The sequence below is a fragment of the Ruditapes philippinarum genome, unplaced genomic scaffold (genome assembly GCF_026571515.1).
Source record: "Ruditapes philippinarum isolate M1 unplaced genomic scaffold, ASM2657151v2 ctg2594_1_1_1_1, whole genome shotgun sequence".
Classification (NCBI taxonomy): domain Eukaryota; kingdom Metazoa; phylum Mollusca; class Bivalvia; order Venerida; family Veneridae; genus Ruditapes; species Ruditapes philippinarum.
The window spans coordinates 124,169-152,064 of record NW_026851694.1 but is presented as its reverse complement, the minus strand read 5'-3'; the positions used below and the strand labels follow the sequence as shown (position 1 = coordinate 152,064).

The 27,896-nt window shown below is 33.8% G+C and overlaps 2 protein-coding genes across 2 annotated transcripts; one reads left to right on the top strand and one right to left on the bottom strand.

Moving 5' to 3' along the window:
- Positions 1–1,061: 1,061 nt before the first annotated feature.
- LOC132737083 (cyclin-H-like) lies at positions 1,062–17,290 on the bottom strand. The gene is made up of 11 exons (XM_060724324.1): positions 17,163–17,290; positions 15,658–15,790; positions 13,793–13,915; positions 13,037–13,110; positions 12,395–12,596; positions 11,788–11,901; positions 10,898–10,953; positions 8,350–8,420; positions 6,934–7,045; positions 3,957–4,032; positions 1,062–1,741 (listed from the first exon to the last, which is right to left on the bottom strand). The coding sequence occupies exons 2-11, from the start codon at positions 15,772–15,774 to the stop codon at positions 1,703–1,705; spliced, it is 984 nt and encodes a 327-aa protein (XP_060580307.1). The 5' UTR covers positions 15,775–15,790; positions 17,163–17,290; the 3' UTR covers positions 1,062–1,702.
- Positions 17,174–24,144, top strand: LOC132737093 (U1 small nuclear ribonucleoprotein 70 kDa-like). Its single transcript, XM_060724335.1, has 4 exons — positions 17,174–17,292; positions 18,433–18,508; positions 21,111–21,218; positions 23,400–24,144. Exons 2-4 carry the CDS (start codon positions 18,444–18,446, stop codon positions 23,698–23,700), a joined length of 474 nt encoding a protein of 157 aa, XP_060580318.1. The 5' UTR covers positions 17,174–17,292; positions 18,433–18,443; the 3' UTR covers positions 23,701–24,144.
- The last annotated feature ends 3,752 nt before the right edge of the window (positions 24,145–27,896 follow it).

Here is a 27,896-nt window from a genome sequence, read left to right as displayed (position 1 = left end):
TCCATTCTGTAAGTTAAGTGTATGGTGCTCTGTAAAAGGTTAACCATACAACTGTATAACTATAGGGAAATAAAAACTAAATCTTTACATTTTGTATGTTAATGTGATAATTTAAAATATATATATGAAAGACATATCATTTTATGATAAAGATTTTCATGCAAAGTTCTTCCTTACTGCTGTATATATAGCTCCTATGCTCTCAGTTTTGGTGATACAAGTGGTCACACTCATGAACAAACACTTTACCCGATATATGTTTATCTTACAGTACGACCATGAAGGCCATTATCTTCTGGGTTTGATATTACTATACCTAAGGTAAAGAAGAATAATGAAGGACAGGATTGAAATGGTGTTAAAAATGTGCTCATCATTTTTAGCACAAAAACATGCTATCAGAAATCTATACTATTTTTTAACACACAAAAACATGTTATCACAATTCTATACCATTCCTTCAATAACAATTATATCAATAAATAAGAAACAATAATTATTTTTTATACATTTATTTCTAACTAACTTAAACAATATTTTACCAATAATTCATCGTAAGCATTAATTCACTCATTACAAAAACAGATTTCAAAGACATGTCAAGTATATAACACAAATTTACTACATTATGTACTCAATATGTCACATCTTTTTATTTGTTCCTTTATCTGGTTTTTACACAACCCCCCCACATTTTTAGTCATATATTGCTGTTTGATCCATATGACCAGCTTTCCTCAATAACTAACCAGTCATTACCAATTTCTCAGCAAATTAGCAACTACTAATCCTGTATGATTTTTTTTAATCAAAACCACATCTTACAATCATTGGATTACCCATTTCTCTTTGCAAACTGAAAATCAGTATTATTTATGATACACATTTGAAAATTCTAATCTTCACAGTCTAACAGATTTCTCCTGCTTGAACACAACCTGGTGTCACTTAAAATCCAAAAATATCAGACATAAATTATCCAATTAGTTGTAACATTCTTTTAAATGAAAAAAAAAATAAAAAATAAAAAATAAACTTCGATCATTCAAGTTCAAAAATCCACATAAAATTTTCATCTTAAAACATGTAACCATCCATATGAAATTTCTATTTTCAAATATATAAATCCACATCAATTTTCAAAACAAAATTTCTATCTTTAAAAGTTAAATTCCACATGGAATTTCCATCTTCTGTTATAGTCTGAACTAACCAAGAAGCTTTCCTATTGAACACATTAATTGGTATATCAAAGGTTGACCGCAAAACTGCAGTAACTTATATGAAATAAAGGACTTACAACAGTTTTGCAAACAACCCTCGAGATATTTGAAAGCACATCAACATAGAAATACTTAATTTTCTGCGAAAATAAAATATTAGCACTTTAATGCAGCAAAAATTGCTTCAATCATGGTCCCTCCATGCAATTTGCCTCTCAAATTATCCATTCCCATCATACAGTTAGAAATTAAAGCTATTATGAAATGGGTGCTTTTTTGATTTTTCAAAAAATAAATAATAACAGTCATCTATCTGATATGTTACACAAAGCTTTCCCATCACAATAGTCAAATTGATTTCCTTTTAATTTCCCTGCTGGACAATCTAAATTTCCGTCCAATCAAAACATCTGTTATATCAGCCAATCAAAATGTCTGTTGTGATATCAATAAATTAACTAATCAGATGGCTTGTATTATCAATTGCTAAGCAGCATTCTTTCACTCTCCATCTCTTCCTGAAATAGCAAATAGGGAAAGAAACATAGGTAACAAGCAAATTCGTTGAATTTATATCCCCCGCCGAGTACTGGTCATTATTAACACAACAACTGAAGACATGAGGCTTTATTTCTATATTAATCATGGCATAAAAAGTAATATTCTTTGAACTTGATAAATATTCAGGGCAATACCAGAGCCATAACTTTGTGTTAAATAGTAATATCTGGAAATGCCGATGAGATGTATGCATACTACATAACTAATAAAGGGCCATAAATCTGAGTTATAAGTATCTGACCGGAACAAGAAGACTATATGCACATCTCCTCTTAGTATCCCATTAAGTTTCATTGAATTCCAGCCAGTAGTTACAGAGAAGTAGCACTGAAACAATTATTGCTCTGGTTGTATACTGCCTAAGTTATCAAGGGTCATAACTCTAAGTTAAAATGTCTGACCCGAACAAGGCGACAATATGCGCATCTCCTCTTGGTATTGAAGGTTCCCATAAAGTTTCATTGAATTCCAGCCAGTAGTTGCAGAGAAGTAGCGCGGTAACAATATTTGCTCTATATGCATACTGCATAACTAATCAAGGGCCATAGCTCTGAGTTTAAGTGTCTGACCGGAACAAGGCGACGATATGCGCATCTCCTCTTGATATTGAAGGTTCCCATAAAGTTTCTTTGAATACTAGGCAATAGTTGCAGAGAAGTAGTGCAGAAACAATTTTTTCTCTATATGCATACTGCATAACTAATCAAGGGCCATAACTCTGAGTTAAAGTGTCTGACCGGAACAAGGCAACGATATGCGCATCTCTTCTTGATACTGAAAATTCCAATAAAGTTTGGTTGAATTCCAGCCAGTAGTTGCAGAGAAGTAGCGCGGAAACGATTTTTACTCTATATGCATACTGCATAACTAATCAAGGGCCATAACTCTGAGTTAAAGTGTCTGACCGGAACAAGCTGAGGATATGTGCATCTCCTCTTAGTATTGAAGATTCCCATAAAGTTTCATTGAATTCCAGCCAGTAGTTGCAGAGAAGTAGCGCGGAAAGGATTTTTACTCCATATGCATACTGCATAACTAATCAAGGGCCATAACTCTGAGTTTAAGTGTCTGACCGGAACAAGCAGACGATATGCGCATCTCCTCTTGGTATTGAAGGTTCCCATAAAGTTTCTTTGAATACTAGGCAATAGTTGCAGAGAAGTAGTGCGGAAACGATTTTTACTCTATATGCATACTACATAACTTATCAAGGGCCATAACTCTGAGTTAAAGGGTCTGACCGGAACAATCTGACGATATGCGCATCTCCTCTTGATATAGATGATTCCCATAAAGTTTCGTTGAATTCCAGCCAGTAGTTGCAGAGAACTACTCCGGAAACGAAATTCGGACGGACGGATGGACAACGCCAAAACTATATCCCCCTCCCGATTCCATCGGCGGGGGATAACAAAGAGTAAATGCACATAATATGTTCATCAGTCTATATTTTTCAGTTGGTAGAGCTTTAGATCAACTGTCAAGGGTCCTTGTCTTCTACCACGAGCTGAATTAGGTGATAGTCTATAACTGATTAATGGGTAGACAATTTCTGAACAAACCTCTTTACTTCTTTTTAAAGGAGAATATGTTTAAGACATTTTTATTAAGTACTAAGTATATGTAAACTAGGTAACCCTAAGGGTGGGGGGTCATATTTTCACTCTAGGGGCATAATTTATGTAACTCTTGCAATGCTTGAGTAAAAAAACTATTCTCTTTGGCATTGTAGATTCACACAAGAAAACTTTAAATATGTAGTCCTTTATAAATCAATGTAAACTTAATGATCCCTGGGGCAAGGACATAATTTACTTACATGGAACTTTTGTAGAAAACCATAGAGTGATGCTACAAGCTAAATATCTATGCTCTAGGCATTATAGTTTCTGAGGAGAGGGTATTCAAAAGATTTCATTTCTAATGTCTATTTTCAGCACTTGTGACCTACTTGAGAATCCTGTATTTATACATTTTTTGTAGATGGCAGCCTTATGATTATTCCTGTGAAGTTTGGACAAAATCCACCTGGTAGTTTAGGAAAAGTTTAATGAAATTGTGGAATTTAACAATCAACAGACATCTTGCCATCAATAAAAGTTCAGCTATGTGCTATAAAATCTATGAATCAAAATCAAATTTTAGCATTTACAGATTAATAAATTTACTCACATGAGCAATTTTAGCTCGTTTCCGACTCCGCTCTTCTTCTTCTTCCTCAAACATCTCCTCCAATCGACGTTTGTAACTAAAATTAACATCATAAATCTCTATTAATATGATTACATATCATTTCAAAGTCCAATTACTGAATGAAACATCAATTGTCATAATCAAATTCATAGCATTGATGTATTTATCTGAAGAATAGTTCTTTATTCGTAAGAATTTTTTTTTCGTTGTCGAGTATGATATCGTTTGGCAAATGACAAAACTTTGCAATTTATTGAATATCATTTCAAACAAAGCTATAACAACCATAGCTATAACAAACTAAGACAAACACAAACAAAGCTATAGCAAACACAGCTATAACAAACAATGTTATAACAAACAGGGCTTTAACATACAGAGCTATAACAAACATGGCTACAACAAAGCTATAACAAAAAAATCTACAACAAAAATTCTATAACAAGACTACAACAAACAAGGCTATAACAAACAAAGTCATAGCGAAAGACTATAACAAAGCTATAACAAACAAATATACAACAAACAAAACTATAACAAACAAGGCTACAGCAAACAAAGCTTTAACAAACAAAGCTATAACAAACAAGGGTGCCATAGTCACAAAATACGCCCGTTTACGAAAGCTTTAGATGGAGATGGGGGCATTATGGATAAGTGTTATCTAGCAAGCAAGTTTCTATTCTTGGCACTGTGTTGTTAAATGAACCTTAAAACAAATCAGTAGGGAAGATATGCACAGGATGTGTGACCTTGACCTTGGTCGCAGGGACCTGAATTTTATGCACGGCACTCAGCCTCACAATGATGAACATTTGTGCCAAATTATATTGAAATTCCTCTATGCATGTAGAAGTTTTGCTCCAGACAAGCGTTTTTCTATGAGCTCTAACTGTGACCTTCACCTTTGACTTAGAGACTTGGTTCATGTGCAGGGCACTACGTCTCATGGTGGTGAACAATTCTATAAAGTAACTTTAAAATTCCTCCATGCATGTAGAAAATATGCTCCGGACAACATCTGGATATTTAATCATCTCCAGTGACCTTGACCTTGCAAATATTAACCTAAATTAAATGTGTCACACCTGTAGTCATGACAGTTACCATTTGTGCTACAATCCATCAATAAATGATGACTAAATGGTCCCTATACACATCTTCAAATTTTTATCTGAACTTTGACCTCTATGTGTAACCTTGACTTTGGTCACAGGGATCTGAATTTTGCGTGCGACACTCAGCCTCACAATGGTGAACATTTGTGCCAAGTTATATTGAAATCCCCCTATGAATGTAGAAGTTTTGCTCCGGACAAGCGCTTTTCAATGAGCTCTAAGTGTGACCTTGACCTTTGACCTGGATCATGCATGGAGCAATACATATCATGGTGGTGAACATTTCCATAAAGTATTATAAAAATTCTTCCATACATGTAGGAGATATGCTCCGCACAAAATCTGGATATTTCACCATCTTTAGTGACCTTGACCTTGCATATATTGACCTAAAGTACATGTGTCACAGCCATAGTCATGATAATGACCATTTGTGTTACAATCCCTCAATAAATGCTGACTAAATGGTCCATATACACATCTTCATAATTTTATCTGAACTTTGACCTCTATGTGTGACCTTGACCGCAAGGACCTGAATCTTGCGCACGACACTCCGCCTCACAATGGTGAACATTTGTGCCAAGTTATATTGAAATCCCTCTATGCATGTGGAAGGTTTGCTCCGGACAAGCGTTTTTCAATGAGCTCTAAGTGTGACCTTGACCTTTGACTTAGAGACCTAGTTCATGTGCGTGACATGGCTTCTCATAATGGTGAACATTTCTATGAAATTTCATTAAAATCCCTCCATGTGTGAAGGAGATATGCTCCGCACAAAATCTGGATATTTCATCATCTTTAGTGACCTTGACCTTGTATATATTGACCTAAATTATATGTATCACAGCCATAGTCTTGATTATGACCATTTGTGTTACAATCCCTCAATAAATGATGACTAAATGGTCCATATACACATCTTCATAATTTTATCTGAACTTTGACCTCTATGTGTGACCTTGACCTTGGCCGCAAGGACCTGAATCTTGCGTGCGACACTCCGCCTCACAATGGTGAACATTTGTGCCAAGTAATATTGAAATCCCTCTATACATGTGGAAGTTTTGCTCCGGACAAGCATTTTTCAATGAGCTCTAAGTGTGACCTTGACCTTTGACCTAGAGACCTGGTTCATGTGCGCGACACTGCTCCTCATAGTGGTGAACATTTCTATGAAGTTTCATTAAAATCCCTCCATACATGTAGGAGATATGCTCCGGACAAAATTGGACGCCGCCCGCCCGCCAGGGGCGTTCCCATAATACGTCCCGTTTTCAAACGGGCGTATAAAAACTACAACAAAGCTAACAAAAAAGGCTACAACAAACAAAGCTATAACAAACAAAGCTATAACAAACAAATCTACAACAAACAAAACTATAACAAATAAGGCTACAACAAACAAAGCTATAACAAACAAAGCTATAACAAAAAAAATCTACAACAAAGCTAACTACAACAAACAAAGCTATAACAAAGCTACAGAAAACAAGGCTATAACAGAGCTTTAACAAACAGAGTTATAACAAACAAAGCTATTACAAACAGAGCTATAACAAACAGAAAAATAACAAACATTAACTATAACAAACAGATCTTTATCAAGCAGAGCTACAACAAACAAAGCTAACTAAAACAAACAAGGCTACAACAAACAAGGCTATAACACCAATAGCTTTAACAAACAGAGCTTTAACAATGAAAGCTTTAACAAAACAGAACTTTATCAAACACAGCCATAACAAAAAAAGCTTTATCAATCAGTAGTCTGCTGACTTATATATTTCTCAATCTCATTACTTTAGTTCCTAATTATATATAAAGATTACTCTTACACTTCAGATTCAGGATTATTAGCTTGGTTCCGACAGTTTTCAAGCTTCCGTTGTACTGGACCGATTAACTCACGCTGCAGAGCTTCCTGATTCTTAACTATACTCTTAATTCCTACAAACATAACATAAAATACTTTGAAGGCAATATAGTTCCAGAAACACTAGTGAGTTAAATATAGAAACTTATGTTATAATCAACTATCTGAATGTAACCAAGAATTGTAACTTGTCTATTCCAACAGTAGTGAAGTCAGTCTAACAGGGCTTTATATAGTTGGCAACTTTATATCAGTATTGTCCCCTTAAAATTAGAATGGATTGTTCCAAATCTATGCCAGATAAGTCCATTATAGAAATTTAGCTATATTAAAGGGACTCCACTGAGATTCAAAGCAAAAGCCTAAAATCACAAAATTTGATTTTTTTTACAAAGATCAACTGGGGTACTTAAAACAGAAAGGTATGCAAAAGATAATATAGAATATATTCACTTGAAGCTTAAACAAGAGCTGTCGGTAGGACAGCAACGCTCAACTATTCTTAGTGCTTGATAGTAAAAAAAATGCTTGATACAGTTACCTCCTCCTGTTTACAGGTTGGGGTCATGATGGGGAACAAGTGTGCAAAGTTTCAAAGCCATATGTCTATGGACTTTGAAAATATTTGAACTATTACAAAAACTTTAACGTAAATTCTAAGTCGAAAAAGGGGCATAATTCTGTCAAAATGCTTGATAGAGTTACCTTCTCCTGTCTACAGGTTGGGGTCATGATGGTGAACAAGTGTGCAAAGTTTCAAAGCCATATGTCTATGGACTTTGAAAATATTTGAACTATTACAAAAACTTTAACATAAATTCTAAGTCGAAAAAGGGGCATAATTCTGTCAAAATGCTTGATAGAGTTACCTTCTCCTGTCTACAGGTTGGGGTCATGATGGTATACAAGTGTGCAAAGTTTCAAAGCCATATGTCATTGGACTTTGAAAATATTTGAACTATTACAAAAACTTTAACGTAAATTCTAAGTCGAAAAAGGGGCATAATTCTGTCAAAATGCTTGATAGAGTTACCTTCTCCTGTCTACAGGTTGGGGTCATGATGGTGAACAAGTGTGCAAAGTTTCAAAGCCATATGTCAATGGACTTTGAAAATATTTTAACTATACAAAAACTTTAACATAAGTGGTTACGCCGACGCGGACGCCGACGCTCGGGTGACTGCAATAGCTCTACTTATTCTTATCGAATAGTCGAGCTAAAAAATTAGATATACCAATTCCAGAAAGTTTACTAGTTCTTTATTAATATACATGTAGATACTGATCTCTTAAAAGAACTGCCACAAACATTTCCTGATCTATTATTAACATCGATATTTTATATCTATCACCTAATACTACATGTAATATTACTTACTTTTAATCTGAGTAGCCATTTTCTTTATTTCTTCTGTTGGAGAACCCCTTAATAAAACTGTGGTAACATAACTGAAAATGAAACATTATAATGAATATAAATCTAATTTAATATACAATTTCTGCAAGCTAACTGAAACAGGCTGTTTCCCAAAGCCAAAAGGCTGTTTCACTAAGCTAAAAATACTTTATTTTCCCCTTTATGTTCCCTTTGAACAGAAAAAAAGTTCTTCAGTAAAAGAAGTTAAATTACCAAATAAACATCTCTCATAATGTTTGTTGAAAACAATTATATCAGCTGAAGGTAACTTGACCTCAATTAATTTTTTTTAATCAATATGGCAGAACGGAAATGAACTTCAGTGAGGGTGACAACGTGCTTTTTCAAATTAAAACGCGGAATACTTATAGTTCGTTCCGAAAAATAATTTTGGTATCAAATGATTTGTTAAACCTTTAAATTTAAGAAAATAAATCTTAATTTAACAAAAACGATCTTTTTTAGCGTAATTTTGGCCTCAACTTTGGTGGACTATATTGTAGGCGCTAGAGGTCATATGCAAATTTAAGACACACCTTTGGGAAAGGTCAGCCAATCAGCTGTCTTCTAAAATTAAATTCATGAATATTAAATAGGAATCAGACCGCCGCATTTCTGTTTGAAGTTGATGGGTGTCACACGCGATAGGCATGATTGCCGATTATCAACAACATGTCAACAACACCAATGGTCAGTGGTTATAAACAGGGGCAAATGGCATAACATAAAATTGATTATGATCTTATCTATACCATCTTAAAGACAATTTTATTACCTTTCACAGCGTGTAATTGCTTTTGAAATACCTTTGGAAATAATGATTTTATGATGTAAAAAGTACACCGACCGTCAAAATTAAGTGGATTTCCAGCTGATTTGCGATTGATTATCGGATAAGCTGGGGTTGCTACTCTTTACATTTAAAATGGAAAATTTGATTTATCTTTTTTAGATTAATTGTGCTATATTTTCCCCTTCACAAAGTCAAAGGTTGTTTTGAAAAATTATAAAAAAAGTACTGTGGTCCTTTTTTATTTTTATTTTTCATAAATTTAATTGCTGGAAATACTACTTTACAATATAAACATGTTTTGAGGTTGACAAAATCAATATTGCTACTTCTATAAGCCCTTCTGGCTTCACCTCATGGTTAGCCAAAACATATTAACATCTTTTTTTATTACTTCAGCAAACAAACTTAATACATCTTGTGAACAATCCTTATACACCCCAACTTGCCCATGCGACCACGTGTATTAAGCGACTTTTGTCTTAAGCGGCCACTTTCAATTCCCCCAGTTCATTTTCTCTCTATATCTTTAATGTATTAAGCGACTTTTGCTCAACGCGACCAACGACCGCTAATTAGTCAGCTAATTGAGATCAATCTTTTAATTAAACAACCACTTTAACATGTCAAGTAATTGTGTTTTTAGAGAAAGCCGCCTTATAATGTCACAAATGTCAACAATCAAAACACAATATATAAATGTGTGAAAAACTCTATTTGCCAAACCGTTTTAGTGTATGCAAATAAAGGTAAGTATACGCATGACTTGTATTATCCAGTAATATTGATAAAACAATGCAACGCTCCGCCCCTACTCAGATGGTGTATACGCTTAGCTGTTGATATTTAGACTGCATTAAATTGACCTTGAACTTGATCAGCAATTAAATTAATTGTTACAATCAGATGTAGTTTGTTTATTTCAAATGAAAAATGCACAACAGAAAAAAGCTTCACTTATCAGGGTTTTCGTGTTGGAGACAAGGAAATACAACAGAGAAGTTTAAAATTCTGGAAAAATGTCAAACATGTACGTAATGGATCAAAACTGATTTGTAAAATATCTGAAAGTTATTTTTTTACATTAGCATTCATTTAGATTATCGGAGCATTCTAATTATTAAATATCTATATAAATGAAGTTGAAAAACATTCCCACAGCAAAAGAAAGATGTCATGTATAAATTTTGACTTTTTATCATGCTTTGTCTTAAGAGACTGTTTCATTAAATGACCGTTTTGGGTGTTTCCCTTGCGCATTCGCTTAATACAAGTTTGACTGTTTTCCTACATTAATACTTTGATTCTTTTCAAGATAACACACAACAATGGGTTTCTCAACTTTATATCTTATTTATCTCCATGGACGAAAAAGTGCATCCAACACTCAAAATGAACTGTTTTAACTGAGAAGATAGGGAGTCTTAAACTAATACAAAATAAACTTTATATTACTAATGAGCCGCGTCACGACAAAACCAACATAGTGCGTTTGCGACCAGCATGGATTCAGACCAGCCTGCGTATCCGCGCAGTCTGATCAGGATCCATGCTGTTCGCTTACCAACCCTATAACAAGTAGAGAAATTGAAAGCCAACAGCATAGATCCTGATCAGACTATGCCAATGCGCAAGGCTGGTCTGGATCCATGCTGGTCGCAAACGCACTATGTTGGTTTTGTCATGATGCTGCTCATTTTTGTATATATTTGCACTTACTTATCTAGAGCTATCCCCTCTTCACCAGCACTACATATCACTCCAGCCAGGGCAATCTAAACCAGAGAGTTAAATAACAAAGAAAATAAAAATAAATAATTTTCAAGATAAGAAAAACAAGAAATCCTGAGAGATAATCAACTACTATTATTTTAATGTTCGCAATGGATTTACGAAGCTTAAATTTTCTTCCTGGCATGCGATCAGAAATCTTTTGTCCATAAAAATGAAAAGAAACGCTAGTGGATGAAGATATTCCCCTCTTGCCTTTATCCATGTAAAGTATGTTTTAGCCACCTGGAGTTAAACCGCAACTGCTGTTAAATCCATGAATAGTTTCATCTCTTTAAATGAAAACATTGTTCGAAGTTTTCCATAATAAACAAAAACAAAATTTTAGCGATATCTACATGGGATAAGGCATAGAATGTTTACACGTCAGATACAAAGTCAACAAAAAAATCAAATAAAATCTCTGCTAAATAAAGTTTAACATATTTCCATTCATTCCCTTTCTATGTACATATTACATATAACTATAGAAATACATGTTGATTTATTTTTCTTGGGTTATCATATATCTATTTCAGATGTAATATATTTTATTACTCAGGCCTATGTACCTAAGAATAAATAAAGCTGTCCAACTTTCTGTAAGCTAGCTTGACAGCTTCCTCACATTAAAAGAATTCCAAATCCATGATGAAATTTGAACCCAAAGTGATGAAATTTGAACCCAAAGCGATGATATTTGAACCCAAAGCAGAGAGAGTGGCAAATGATTTTGAAGTCACCAACTTAAAGGACTCAGCGAAACAACATACAACAATGCACTTATAGTATTAAGTATATGTATCCTTGTTTTAACCTATACAAACATGCAAACATACCTGTGAAGGTGAATATATAAGACAAACGTCTGTCGACAAAGATTTCTCCACAAACTCCTCCGCATTTTTTCTAAACCTCTCTACACTCTCTGGTTTATCCTTGAAATAACGAGTCTGTAAAAATAGTACAATATAAAATGAGCCACGTCACGACAAAACCAACATAATGGATTTGCGACCAGCATGGATCCAGACCAGCCTGCGCTGATCAGGATCCATGCTGTTCGCTATCAGTTTCTGTACTTGTTTTAGGGTTTGTAAGCGAACAGCATGGATCCTGATCAGACTGCGCGGATGCACAGGCTGGTCTGGATCCATGCTGGTTGCAAACCCATTATGTTGGTTTCGTCCTGACGCTGCTCAAATATCTTACACTGCTGAATGTCCATTGTTAATAGGGTGATTTTATTATCAAAATGCAAATTTAAAAAAATTACAAATTTCAAAATAAAACAGGAAACAGTACAATGTCTAAATCAGTTTGCATTGTAAATTTTCCATTGAGAAAACAATGGGCAAAACTGCAAAAAATTGTCCTGAAACAAGTCTCTATTTGGAGACATGCGGCTGAAAATATGTTATCAAAAGATGGAACAATTTTACTTACTTTAAGATCAATGAGAAATCCCTCGAGGGGTCTGAATGGGTTGTGTACAGTCAAATGATAATGTAGTTTATCCATTAAGAGAAGTTCAAAGCCGAGGATAATGTTGGCAAATTTCTCCCTATCTCCCTTCAGGTTACCAACAAACTGTCCGATAGACACGTTAAATTCCTCTACCTTACATGATAGGTATACACAAGTCAACCTGCAAGAAAAATCAGACAAATTTTTTAAACAAGGGACATATTGTACAAATCAACACCCAGTAGTTTGTCTCACTTATCTGGAAAGAGGTCTTAGCCTCATTATTTTGAAGAAAATTACTGCTACAATTGCAATTAAATATGGGCAATAGTAAAAAAAAGTGCAGTAATGGGTTAGCTCCTACTAAATTTAAAAAAAAGTTAACCCATTATTGCCCTTAGGTGATAAGTATTACATGACTTTTATCAGGATAGTTTAGCTATAAAATGTGATCTAAATTGCATTAAAAATGCTCTACCAGAGTCCACAACTGATGAGATGAACTAAAAGTTATTTCGGACATTCTTAATTACATTCTCTCCTCTGAACAAGTCTAGAAAAAAAAGCTTTCATTTTTCAAGCGTTTTGCACTAAGAAAAAAACAAAAGACAAGACACTTACATGAGATCCCTAGGATGATAATCCATTATAGAATTATGGATATAAAACCGTTTGAAGTACGTTAGAGCAGTCCCCTGTAGGAAAAAAGGAATTGTATCAAACATTGTTAATAAAATAAACAAATATCAAATTAAATTTTTATGCTATTAGTTTATACAAATTTATTTTAGTTTGTCTATGTTGGAACTTAAAAGATTATTGAAACACTCTTGAATCTGTTCAAACCAGTATTAAGCAATGAATGTAAAGTTGCTTGCTCAAGGAAACAATGGCTTGCCCCTGACTCGGTCCAAACCTATGCGGCCAGCAATCCATAGATTACTAGTCTGACTTGTTAACTTCATTACACTATTGAATGCATTAGAAATTTTCCTTCATCATGTCCATACAAATATTATATTGCACCACCAATAATGCTCGAATTATACAGCAAAAACTACAATGTCAGTTGTCTAGTTGGGACTTTTATTCAGTAAATATACTTTTATACATATCTGATTCATTTCTATTAACCTCTACCATGTGAAAGGCAATTGAATCTACCCATGTGACCATGCCTTCTGATTATTTTCTGCAGTTTGCTATTCAGTCAGTATACTAGTACATTTTAAAAATTCCCCTATAAATGATAAATGGTTTTGTCCGGTCTATAGACAGATGAGACCATTCAAGATATTTAAGGTGTAATAAGTGTCTTAAAACATAAATATATTCACTGTGTCGGATATACAGGTCGAAACTATAAACTGTAGTTACCTGTACATATTTTGGCATTGTAGGGTTAAACTTCTTACAGAATTCCCTCAAAATAAATTCAAAATGTCGCATTAAAAGTTTTTCTTCTGCTGGGTTAAGGAAATTCTCATGTCGACTGCTTTCCTGTAATAATGAATTATATATTTAATAATTAATCAAGATAATTGTGAAAATGTGTCTGTTTCAAAGCTAAAAATTGAATACTAGTAGTTCAAAAAAAAAATGTAATATCATTATTGTTAAAAATTTATTGTTCGGTTTTACATCGCACCAACACAGTAAAGGTCATATGGTTACTTTCAAGCATAACTGGTGAGGGAAGACATCTGATGCCAAAGAAAATTTGTGCATTATTTCAGGCATCTAAGCTGTAAATTGCTTCCTCACTTAAAGTAATCAAATATGAAATACACCTGTCAATAAATAAAGGCTGTATGGGCAAAAATATTAAAATCTATTTTGAGCATTGATGACCTTGACCAAACTGACCCCTAACTCCATCCAAAGGAAGAATACCATGCAAGTTATCTTCCAACCAAATATGAAATAAATCTGTCAATAAATAAAGGCTGTATGAACAAAAGTGTAAAAATCTATTTTTAGTACTTGTGACCTTGACCCAACTGACCCCTAACTCCATCCAAAGTAAGAAAAACATGCAAGTTATCTTCCTACCAAATATGAAATATATCTGTCAATAAATAAAGGCTGTATGGGCAAAAGTGTAAAAATCTATTTTTATCACTAGTGACCTTGACACACTGATCCCTAACTAAATCAAAAGGAAGAATACCGTGCAAGTTATCTTCCTATCAAATATGAAATACACCTGTCCATAAATAAAGCCTGTATGGGCAAAAGTGTAAAAATCTATTTTTAGCACAAGTGACCTTGACCCACTGATCCCTACGCAAATCAAAAGGATGAATACCATGCAAGTTATCTTCCTACCAAATATGAAAAATATCTGTCAATAAATAAAGGCTGTATGAGCAAAAGTGTAAAAATCTATTTTTAGCACTGGTGACCTTGACCCAACTGACCACTAACTCCATCAAATTTTATGTTCCTATCAATAATAAATGACATCTGTCTATAGAATATGGTTAATACACCTGTAAAAATGTAAAAATCTATTTTTAACATTGGTGACCTTGACATTGGTGACATTGACCTTGACCCAAATGACCCCTTACTACACCAAAAGAAGGAGGACCTCCCTTGGCATGTTTGTATTAAACATGGAAAGACATCAACCAAAAATAAAGGCTGTATGAGCAAAAATGTTTAAATTTATTTTCTAAACCAGTGACCTTGACCTTGACCCTAGAGACCACTTACTCCACAAAAAATAAGAGGACCATTAAAGGTATCCACCTACCAAATATGCAAGATATCATTAAATAAATTAAACAATTAAGAGAAATTTACGATAAATCCAACTTGCCGGAATAGGTTAACCAGACAAGGTCCTATTTTCGAAGTGAAAAAAGGGAAATAAGTGGGAAATATGGATGACACAGTTATATAACTTGGCAATATCATGTACTTTGTATTGATAAGTAAGTGTGTAAATTATGAAGCCATTAGTATAGATAGAACTTAAGATATTTCCAACTTGCCATTTTAGGTTAACCATTATTCATTTTCTAAGTGCTGAAAAGGGCAATAACTTGGTAAATATGGAAGCCATAGTTATGTAACTTTAGTAAGTGTGTTAACTAAGAAGCTATTGGTACAGGTAGAACTTAAGAAAAATCCAACTTGCCGTTCTAAGTTAACCTCTACAGACAGACGGACAGACGGTTCAATTACTATATGCCAGGGGCATAAAAAGAAAAAGAAGCAAAAAGTAGGCTACTTACATCCATATTGTCTCCAAATATTTTAATGAATCTCTCATTTGCTTCCTTACGTAGCAGATCTATTTCTGAAACCCCAGTGAACATCCAATGTTTCCTCTGAGTTCCTGATGCAAACATCTTTCATATCTGACATCTGTAAAGTTTAAATTTATTTATTATCTTTACATTACGCATTCACAATGAGTCAATCGGAACATCCTCGGCTATTATCAATAATAACCTCAGAAACAATACGGATTGAAATTAGTTCTATAATGTGGTTTCAGATGTAAACAGAAACAAATGTAATGTACGCTAATGTATATATTTGACATCAAAAAGAAAAGTAATGTCTGTTTCGGTACTCTTATGATTGAAAATATGTCTGTTAACAACTTGTAATTTAAAAATGCCCACTGATGTACAATTTTAAACAAATCCTACTAAATGTCAACAGGTTAATTTTTTGTTCTTTCAGTTTCTACAACCATAATAATAAATATATAAATAATGTAATGTTTGATTTTGTATCTATGAATTCATTTATTTTAGGTGGACTTTTACTAATATTGGAAATAAACTTGTCAACAACTCCCAGCATCAAATTGCTATTTGTTTACATGTTAAGTTTCTTTGCGTAGGTTAGACTGAAATACAGCATCCGTTCTGTGTATTTATACTATTGTGTTTGGGGTCCTTATCCGAAGACTGATGGAAAAGTTGCGATTGCACAATGAGTATGATGACTTATTCTGTTGCACTCACACAACCCTGATACCATTCCGATGATCAAGTCTTTATGGAAGTTCCTATTTGAAAGTGATGTTTTAAGTAAAACATTTGATCACATACCCGTGCCGCTTTTGCAACTCCGTAAAAATGGTATTGCATGGTCGTGCATATAATTTGTTGCAACACCATCTGCGTTGTTTTAAGTAAAACATTTGTTCACATACCCGTGCCGCTTTTGCAACTCCGTAAAAATGGTATTGCACGGTCGTGATTATAATTTGTTGCAACACCATTTGCGTTATACAAACAGTGTAAAGACGCACTAAATGTTAGCATTATATACATAGGTGCGTCAATTTTGTATGCGATAAATAGAATTTTAAATTCGTGTAAGTTCATTACTGATTTATTGAACTTGCTGAATAAATTTAGAATTGAACTTATGTAGTTAGATCTACTTACAGTTACACTCATTAAATTTTCTCGATGTATTTCTTTTAAAATTTCAAAGTTAAATCTAAAACTTTACCTACCATTAAAACAAATTGACATTATTAGTGTAAATATCGCTTTCGTACATAAAATTAAAAATTAACACAGGTATGAGTGGGATTGTGTACGAATAAATCAGGTACGAATTGACTTACGCACGAGTAACTTTACATTAATTTAAACCATTTATTCTTTTTCTACTGTCACACAAGAGAATATTTATCTTAAGCATTGAAAAAACTTAAATAAAAACAAGTCATTTCTTAGGGTCATGACAAATAACAACAAAGAAACAATTTTACCACAAAATATCCGGCCAGTTTCGTCTCTGTCTTTAAACGCTTGATTGCTGGTTCCCGATCTGCTTGTGGTAGTTGAAGTACTTTCATTGTGAGTGTGGTACCATTTAAAAGTGAAACCCAAAGTGGACAGGTAGTAAAAATTTCAAATTGCCTGGAAATCTGGCCATTATGTCTTTTGAACAATGCTTGAAATGGTTTTAATTTTATACAGATAATTAATTAATGTTTGCTTTTAGTGCCTGAGTCAAGGAAATGGTTAAAATTGTAAACAAAGTTGATCTACATTTTGTACCTTGGTCTGAAATAGAAATTAATTCTTATATGTCTTTACTTCTACCAGGTACGTATATTAACGTACTATACGTACCTGCTTCTACAGTGAGAGCATATGCTATATTTTGACCAGGTGAAAAAATATGCAGCCTAACCAAGATTCGAACCCGGAACTCAATAAATATCTTCTGTGATCTATTGTAAATTTAAGCACATGAACTTGAAATTTAATCAATAGATCACAAACATGTGTTTTTATATAGAGGTAAGGGCTATATCACTAATACACGCATATTTTGTGATCTATTGATTAAATTTCAAGTTCCTGTGATTTAAGCAAGTTAAGATATATGTATGTAGTTCATTCACGGCCCTCAGGCACTGACCGGGCTTCGAACCCAGGACCTCTCGATTACAAAGTTGACACTCAACCACATTGCTAGACGGTTAACACAACAGCGAGGCTGTTGGAAATTGCCTATATACATGTAATAACTACTTTTCTCCATAGATTTTAACTGGAAGGTAAACTAACCAGGGTTGGCAAAATCTGATTTTAATTTACTTGTCTGTTTTTGTCTCAAGTATTTCTTAACTTGTCCGCATGATATTTATATAGTTAATTCTTGAAAATTTCCACTTGTCAGTACAGGCTGTGTTACCACCTGGGTGATACGGACAATCAGTTTTACCATCCCTGCTTAAACAGTGACAATTTGGAGCAAGTCACTCTGGAGAGCCTCCTCTTACACCCTCATCACAGTCCATGACATTACAGTTCATGACATTACAAAGCATCGACTTAGAGTTTTCTCTGCTTAATGTCACCAACTGAGAAAAGCTAATTCACAGTTTGCATTGATCAATCTTGTGGATCATTTCGATAATATTCAATTGCATTACTATTTACACCCAGGCCAAAATTTTTAAAAAAAACTGGTTTCTGTAACTTTGTTATATGAGCCTTTCAAACAATATTAATATTTCATTATTCCAGATACATAAACTATGGCTGATGATGGTGAAATAAAAGAGGACCTAGAGAAACTGTATGATCAGATGTTTGCGTTTAGGTAAATCAAGGCCGTCGTCGATGGTCCGGCCGGTCCGGCCTTGGCCGGACCAATATTTTGGCCAAAAAATGAGTAAAAAAAAAAAAAAAAAAAAAAAATTTTAAAAATTAGAAAAACACGCATCGCTGATTAGCAATCTGACACTTAACTGGCCCCTTATGCAATACGCGGTAACATACAAACATGACGCGAAGAAACAAATGGACACTGTTTATTGACCAGGTATATGTAGGGGTCCTACGAAGTTAAGTGTGAAGTTAATTGACATCGACGTGGCTTTGTACAGTTCACCGTATATACATGTATATATATGTGCATTATGAGTATCTTGCATGAACTCGTATGGCTGAATTCTCCGAGAACTTGATAATATTTTATTGATTGTACGCGGCAACCGTTCAAAAGTCATATTTTTATCACATATCCGTGCCGTTTTTGCGACTCCTTGAAAATGGTATTGCACGGCCGTGCATATATTTTGACGTCATTTGCGTTATACACACTATATAAATGTTAGCGTTTTTCTATGGGCGTCAATGAAAAATGGTTCTTTTTCACTTCAAAAGGTACTTAAATTATTTTTGGTATGTTATAAACAGAATATTGAATTCATGTAAGTTCATTACTGAATTTATTGAACTCGTTGAATAAAATAAATTTTCATTCAACTCCTAAAATAAATTCAGTAATAAACTCATTCAATTACTCTATTACATAATTACAGTGCAGGACGTGTTCCGGCCTAAGTATTTTGAAGCAATCGATCTTGCCATGGCCAGTGTTAAAGAGAGATTTGACCAACCGAGATATCGCGTACTTCAGAACGTGGAGGGTTTATTTATTAAGGCCGCACAACCTTTGAAGACCGTTCACTAGAAAACTTGGTTTTGTTTGTGATTTATATTGCAACGATATTAACCGAGACATCTTAGAGGTGCAGCTTCAGCTGTAACGTTCACATTTTGACAAATCAGAAAATAGTACTGTTACTCTACCTGACGCTTTGAAATTTGTGTCAAAACAATCGGTGCTAGAACTGATCGAGGTCGTTGTGTTGTTAAAAAATTTGTTAGTAATGCCTGCTACTAATGCTACCAGTGAAAGGACATTCTCGGAGCTCAAAAGAATAAATATGAAAATACACAGGGAGATAATAAGAACGGCGAGTGCATTGTTGTAGAATAATGCACGCTTCGGACGTGCTTTGTTTATACATGTATAGAAAAAATTCCGATAGTGTTAGAATGTTTATTTTTCATTCGCCATATACCAATTACATGTATTCATCTTTTATGTTCACCTGCCTGTCCGTTATGCAAACCTTAAATTTCACCCTTAAAACTTACGACGCACTTAAATCTGTAAAAAAATCGTTGACATTTTACTATAACATGTTCTATCGACAGGCTGTAAAATGTGCCAAATATACGGGAAAACGCCCCTGAGAGCATCCTAGAATAAAAAAAATTTCCGGGGGAGCATGCCCCCGTACCCCCCTAGATTCTGGCTAAAATCTACCAAATTGGCCGCACCAATCACAAAATCGTGACGACGGGCCTGTAAATATCTTCATTTAGTTGCTTATTAAATCTACTAGAATGAATGTTCCTCATTGATAAGGGGTAGAAATGCAGTATTTCATGTCTTCTACTGGCACAGATTTTCTCTTGTCCACAAACAAGTTCAATAGAAAAATCTGTACTAGTCTGCCAGGATAACTTCCGAGTCAGACAAGTCCAGAATAGGATTTTCACACCCCAGGCTAGTATGATTTGCAATATTTGTTCTCTGGGAAAGCTTGCCTGAGGGATAGAAAATTCTGCTCATCCACTTGTATTTATGGTTAGTAATTGAGAGAATTTAAAATAAGACAAGTTGAAAATTATAGCCCGCTGGTAGAATTTAGCAGCAGCTAGTCCTACAGGTTGAGTGGCTCTGAAAATAATTTTTGATCCCTATTGCCTAGCATGATTTAGCCTAATAAATTAAGGGTGATAGGTTTGCCTCATTTAAGAGACTGTTTTTCCCTACTGTCATTCTGGAAAAAGACATTGACCGTCCAAAAATAATCTCAATGCCTACTTGACAAGTCGAATTTGATGGACTAAGCATAATTATGTCCATACAACTATCACAAGCGCGTTAAGATCTAAATTTTTGGACTAAGATTTACTCATGATAATCTTTTTTTGTCAGATATATACCACACATTGTTGTCAAGTTTCCCTTGAGCTTGCTGATACCAATGCAAACAGTGCAGACCAAGAACAGCTGGCAAACCGTCACTCTGATCATGGTCTGCACTATTCTGTCATTTCATATTTTGATATTCTTTCAAAATGATAAATAGTTTTGTCAAGATTGAAAGATGTTTAAGATGTTTAGGATGGTAAGGGTTGATTTAGTGATGCCTTGTCCAGATTCTGAGTTACTTTTTTGTCAGAACTCGAATACAATTTGTTGGACCATTGTATTATGATGCTTTTAAAGGGCAGGCAATACTAGACATCACTGTTTGCTGCTGTTATAATGGGCATATATTAATCATGTCTAAAAATAGTCAGAATTTCATCATCATGCACTACTATATTGTATATTACAGGTACACAGATGACGATCCTGACTACAAGCAGACCATCTCAGAACCTATTCCACCATGTCCATGTATAACAAGATATTTTACCAGATCAAAAAAAAATTTTGACAACAGGTTTTACTATTTAATCATTTTTTGTCATACTGCATGTTTCACTTTGTAATGTCGCTTTTCATTGGATAATTGGGACTTTTATATAGTTTTATATACACAGCTGTAATTAATTTATGAAGAAATCATATTTTTTCTTCTAAAAAGGAAATATGGTGTATTATAAATTTTGTGATTTTTTGATAGGTTATATGCGATAATATGGCCATAATATTAACTGTTCTTCGCAATATAACCCTCACCTACTAGCAAGCAACCATTTATATAGAGATACACTGTATATAACCTGTCAAAATTTCTAAATAACTTAAATTTTCTCTGTCGATTGATACTATGGCTGTATAATTTACACTCTTACTAACAAGTACAAAGGTTGTGACCTTGGCAAGTCACATAACTATGACATCTATTTTTTCCATGTTATTTCCCTTTCATGAAAATGTGTCTTAGATGAATTGGATCACATCTTATCTTCTATCTGTTCAAAATTAGATTCATACTGTACATACTGTTACCGTTGTCACTGTTGAAATGATTTTGTCAGGATCACTTTTAAGGCTACTGAAGTTAAATGGTACGGTAATTTACCATAAAACTTAATCAATGAAAAACAATATAAACACTTGAAAATACCAAAACGCTCAAGTACAGTTAATCTTATTTATTAAGATCTTCTGTTAAACAAATGCATAAAACAGGATAATTAAATACTTTAAAACATGTAAATTATTGCCCTTGGTATTATTATTGTAGATCTAATGAGTTCGTCAATGTAAAGTTGTTAAAGAAGGGGGTTATATGAACGTGTTTCGCGTAAATTACAGTAAAAAAACTTCTAGCGGAATATTTATTTAGCGGATTGTTCAAGTTTTGACGGATTTCCGTTGTTTGGCGGATTTTTAGTTAGGGTTGAGCTACTGTTCAAATAATAACCTTGTTAGTCCGTGTTTCACGGTTGGAAAAGCTGCTCAACTGAATTGAGCGTCTGTATTTATAGACTTTGGCGTGTTAATTCCGAAATGAAATTTGCCCGCCGCTAAAACATTCAAAAGTACTCTTATCCAATAAGATTCGACAACGGAATTAGTTAACCAATCAATGCGTTCCGCTAAACATAGCACAGTCATGGCTCATACGCCGTCAGACAAAATAGATCCGTCAAGGATCCGCTAAAATGTTATTATTCTTTTATAGAATAATAAAGACATAAAATATTGGCAGATTTTTATATAATAGTCACTCTTTTTCCAAAATATGATTATGGTAGTTTCGTTGCAAGAAAATGTAAATAATACACATCTTTGTGTTATAGTGACACTTTTAGTGTATACTTTCTGCATCTATTATAATGGAATTATAGTTCAGATATATTTCTACATATCTGATTGTTATTATTGTTATTCTTTGGTCAGTTGAGTATCTACGCTCAATTGTCAGGTTATTTCGCGACCCGGATCATGTTCACATAGTTCTGAACGATATTTCAATGGTTCTTTAACTCGAATCATTGAATATGTATACTGTTTACTGTTATATATATAGTTGATAAACAACCACACAAATCACGGAAATGACAGAGCAGAATTTAAGTAAAGGAAAGGTAATATCTCGTCACACTGTCAAATTGTTTACATGTATATCCATAACACTACTTGTCAATACAAAGTGTATGGCTTTGGCATTACTAAACAGGGGCTTGTGTTTTGATATACAAATTAAGCCCAGATATTTTATTCTTTTTATGTACATCTATCATAGTACTGGCAATTGAATGGGATACTTGCTCTATGCCACTGGTATTGTGTCATGCCAACCTTCTGACTGGACACCATAATGTTGAATGGCTAAATAAAGCAGTTGAATAAGAAAATTCCTCGAGTTAATAATTTCAAAAGAAGTCAAGTGCATTCCATATTGGTAATTGTCACATGGTTTAAAGTTAATACTCTGAAAACTTTTAATCTGTGAATGTCTTGTTAGGGAAAAATAGACAATTTCAAAATAGTTACATATGCTCAACAGAACAATGCTTCCGCTGAATACCTACTCAAGGAATTTCTGGATATTTTTTACCAAATTATGAAAATATAAAAAAAATGCACTTTTCCTGAATGACAGACTGTCCATTAACTTTTTTTTTTAAAGATTTATTGCATAAATTTTTATATCTTTTTTTGTTTGTAGAGACAATAGGAATCAAGGTGGAAGAGGTCAGTGGGGTCAAAGAGATAGAGGTCAATGGCAAGGTAGAAGTAACAATTACAGAGATGACAGAGGTCGAGATCATGGTTATCGTGATAGAGATCAAGGTCAAGGTTATCGAGACAGAGGTCAAGGTTATCGTGACAGAGATCAAGGTCAAGGTTATCGTGATAGAGGTCAAGATCAAGGTCACAGCTATCGTGATAGAGATGACAGAGGTCAAGGTCATCATGGTCAAAACTATGATGACAGACATAGAAATAGACATAGAGACCAACGTTAAAACCCTTACTGAATTGTTGCCACGGTTACAAAAGGGCAATGTGAATAAATGAAGTAATACAGTCAGGATGTTTCTAAAAATAGGAGGAGGATAAATATTATCAGATAATGTCAGTGTCACCTTGTAACATGTGAAAATTAATGCAACCTGACAGTTGTTTATATGATTGTTATTTATATATTTAATATAAAGTTAATTGCCAAGGAACAACTGTTACACGAGTTGTCATACTTATGAATTGATTGATGTGAAACATAAGACTTTATTGTGTGAAATTTCAATTAAAAAAAATGTAAAAATTATGCCCTGTTGGGAATTGCTTAATCTAGGTAAAAGTTAGAGCGAGTAGTTTTCAAGATGCATTTGTATTATAATCTATTTTAAATTAACAATATTTATTGTGCTATAACTGAAGGTATGATGTAATAAACTTAGTAAAAATTATGAACTACTTCTGCTTGTAGACATACTTCACATGCAACTAGCCTTACAAATTAATAAAATCTTAACGGCGAAGCCGACTAGCTGTTGGAAAACATTTAGTGTATGTTTTCATCTATTTTGGTATTGAGCGTCACCTGATGTCATAACAGTTAGGGTCACGGCTAACTTTCTATTTCAAAGTATGCGAGTCATAAATGATGAAGTAAATGTAGTGTTTGAGTAAATGTGTAAATGTGGTGTTTACAAGAACTAATTATTTTGCATTTGATGTCTAGTGACAGTATGCTTTGAATATTGAAAAAAAATACAAATAATTTAAGTGGCTGTAAGATAAAAATCATTGATGTTAAATACTTCATTTGTTTTGTTTGTTTGTTTGATTTGGTTTTAAGTCACATCGACACAGTATAGGTCATATCGCGAGGTTCCAGCTTTACTGGTGGAGGAAGACCTCAGGTGCCCCTCTGTGCATTATTTCAGACACGAACGGGCATCTGAGTAGAACCACCCACGTTCCGTAAGCTAGCTGGATAGCTACTTCATTTGTGGCTCACTATAGGACCCTTAATGGTGGTCATATTTTAGATTATACACTGTAGCTGAAAGGACACGGCTCATTTCATAAATGTGAACACATAATCTATTCATACAATCCACTTTTTGAATAGAAAATGCCATAATTTCAACCTGATGTATTTCGCTGTTTTTTTTCGTTTGTTTACACATAAAGATCTTTTAGTTTGAATCACCTTCCTCTTACCTTATTAACCCTAGAGAGAGGAAATGCAGTATCCAAGAAACAATAATTTTATCTTGCTTATTTTTAGCTTGACTAAATATTTATACATGTATATTAGGGAGAGCTATCCTACTCACTTGGGTGTCCTGTCTGGGTCACACTTTTGGTTAAGTATTTTGTACCACTGCGCTTATTTCTTATACCCCTTGAGATGTTGCTTTGAAACTTTGTATAATTGTTTTTGACCATCATCCCAACTTACAGGCATGAGGACATAACTCTGTCAAGAATTTTGACAAGATTGTTCACCCCTTTAATTTTGGTTAAGTTTATTGTACCACCCCACTTTTTCGCCTAAATACCCTTTTTTGAGGTATTGCTTTGAAACTTTAAATACTTGTTAGTGACCATCTTCCCCACTTACAGACAGTACTAGTAATAGTTGAGCTAGCACATCTTATTGACAGATCGTGTTGTTATTATCTGATGTGATTGGAGTAGAACTTCTAAACTGTCAATGATATTTGATTGAAACTTCATACAGAAATAGACTAATAAGAGGAAGTGCAGAGTCAAAGAACCATAAATCTAAATGACTTGGTGTATGAATGATTTCTACAAATAATGCTTGTTCAAGCCACTTGTTCCTCAACATTTTTGGTTTGAATCCCACCAGAGACTTTGGATTCCTTCATGTCGTGAAGCTATCCAGCTGAGCTACAGAATATCAATGGTTCAAACTAAGGTGCCTGCTTGTGCCCGAAATGCACCAGAGGTCGTCCTCCACCAGTAAAGCCTGAAAGTGTCATATGACCTTTGGTGTTTGTGCAACACAAATTTCAGTAAAGAAAGGAAGTAACCCTTTTGGTTGTTGAATGTAAAGGAGAATAAAGTGAGAAAATATACCTGTGAGTGTAAAAATGTTGTTGCCAGAAACAGAGATTTAGAAGTCTAATATTTACATTAGTCCATATCAATTTAAATTGGGAACATCAATATAGAATTATGTAAATTAACAACAAAGGCATACTTAATTCTTTTTCTAGTCTTTATTCAAAACAATAATATCAAACATTTACAGACACTTAGTACGCACATCATGAATCATTATTAATTGTTATTGATTACATGACATTTATTTATTATTATATTGACATCATCGTATAGTTATATGACATCATTAATTATAGTCTAACCATACAATTAAATTCTATTATTACGAGTACCAAGCACGACTTATAAAATTCTTAATAAATAATGATAATCTTCAACAAGCCTTACATCAAACTTTGCATAAAATATTTTAAAAACTTGAAAGTAAGCATAAACAAAATTGCAAGCAGCCATTTATTGATTTCTTTTTCTAATAAATAAAATATTTAATAAAATAAAGACATTAAAACATGACTGTTAAATTATAATTTTCTAAGCTCAAGATTCAAACAAAGCATTTTTACTCGCTATATACATTAAGCTACATTTATACTCTTCTGGAATGAAGATAAAAAAGAGTGCACTTAGGCTTGTCATGATTTAAAAACACTCTGATTGGTCCATTTGAAAAAAAGCATTTTCAAATAACCAATCAGATGTTGAAAACTGAGGTTGCATCTAAAAATAGAATGCCGAAGACTATAATGCCTAATAGTATGTAAAATGGTTTGTTATGGTTGATTTTAATTATCTTGTGATGAATTGATGATTTTATTGATATATACATGATAAATGTATGATAATGGCACATCAGTATGACTGAAAATAAAGCTTGAATTTTTCCTCTGGATTTCTACATACAATTGTATATATAAAAATAACATCTTCATTACAAAATTTACATTCACAAAGAAAACAGACTATAGAAAATAAACTAAATCACATCTTAATTTTGTTACCCTCGTTGTGCGTAAAACTGACATATTATAGACCACATACTGCGTAGAGTCAGTTGTGACCTTCAAAAAAAAAAGGGGGGGGGGGACTTTTTACTGGTCGGTTGATAGGTGAACACAACTATATATAGATGACTTTTAACCCTGTTGAATTTCTTAGACATGTTCAGCTTCTATTTTCTGAACTGTCCATGATCAATTTTTGGGATATCAAGAAAGTTAGTTTGTCACTAGTATAGAGCCTGGTCAAACTGCAATTTAAGGAACTCCTCGGAGAGACAAAAGCTTAAAAACATAAATTTTGATAAAAACTGAATTTCTTACATAATTTATGACAGTCAAGACACTTAATTTACACAGAAAAATATGCAAAGGATAATTAAGAAATATAAATGAATTGAAAATCGTATTTTTGTAAAAAGCTCTATGACACTTTTCAATTTTTGGTCATTTTTCACAGTTAGAATAGTTAATCGATAAAAATGGCGGGTAATTATTCTGGAAAAATGAAGTGAGTGGATGATCTGAAATTTTGCACACTTGTATTGGTCTTCGTTAGGACGTCATGGCAAATGGATAAGTAAGTCGTTCGAAAAAAAGATATTTCCGTACCTCGCAGTGTCATAATGTCCTCAGGTTAAGGCCCTTTAAGAACGGGCTACCTAACCGTTTACAGTTTGGCACGAAGAAGGCGCGTAATGATGTTTAAGTTCCAAGCAGGGTGGAGAAGCGTATAAAGGATAAGAGTTTTGATAATAAATAAATTAAAAGTGTAACGCCTTGATAAGGCTAAAATAGTAAAATAAAACACACTAAAACCTACTGCTTAAAAATCTATTATGGCACTTTATTACAGTAGCTGCATAAAGTAACGAAAATGATGCGTAGTGTTATCCAGAGTAATTGACGTTTAAATGAGGATGGTGTTATATGGATGTTAGTATGAGCTATACAGAGCTAATTTGATGATAAACAAAGCTTTGTCAGAAAGTTGTTAATTTACCGTGCGAAGCAAAGTGAAAGACAGACAAAAAACATTGTATCCTTTATTGAGAACGCTTACCAAGAATAAGGTCAACTATAAGAGTGTCAATCTGCGGTATTTTGACGTAGAAGGTGCGTCG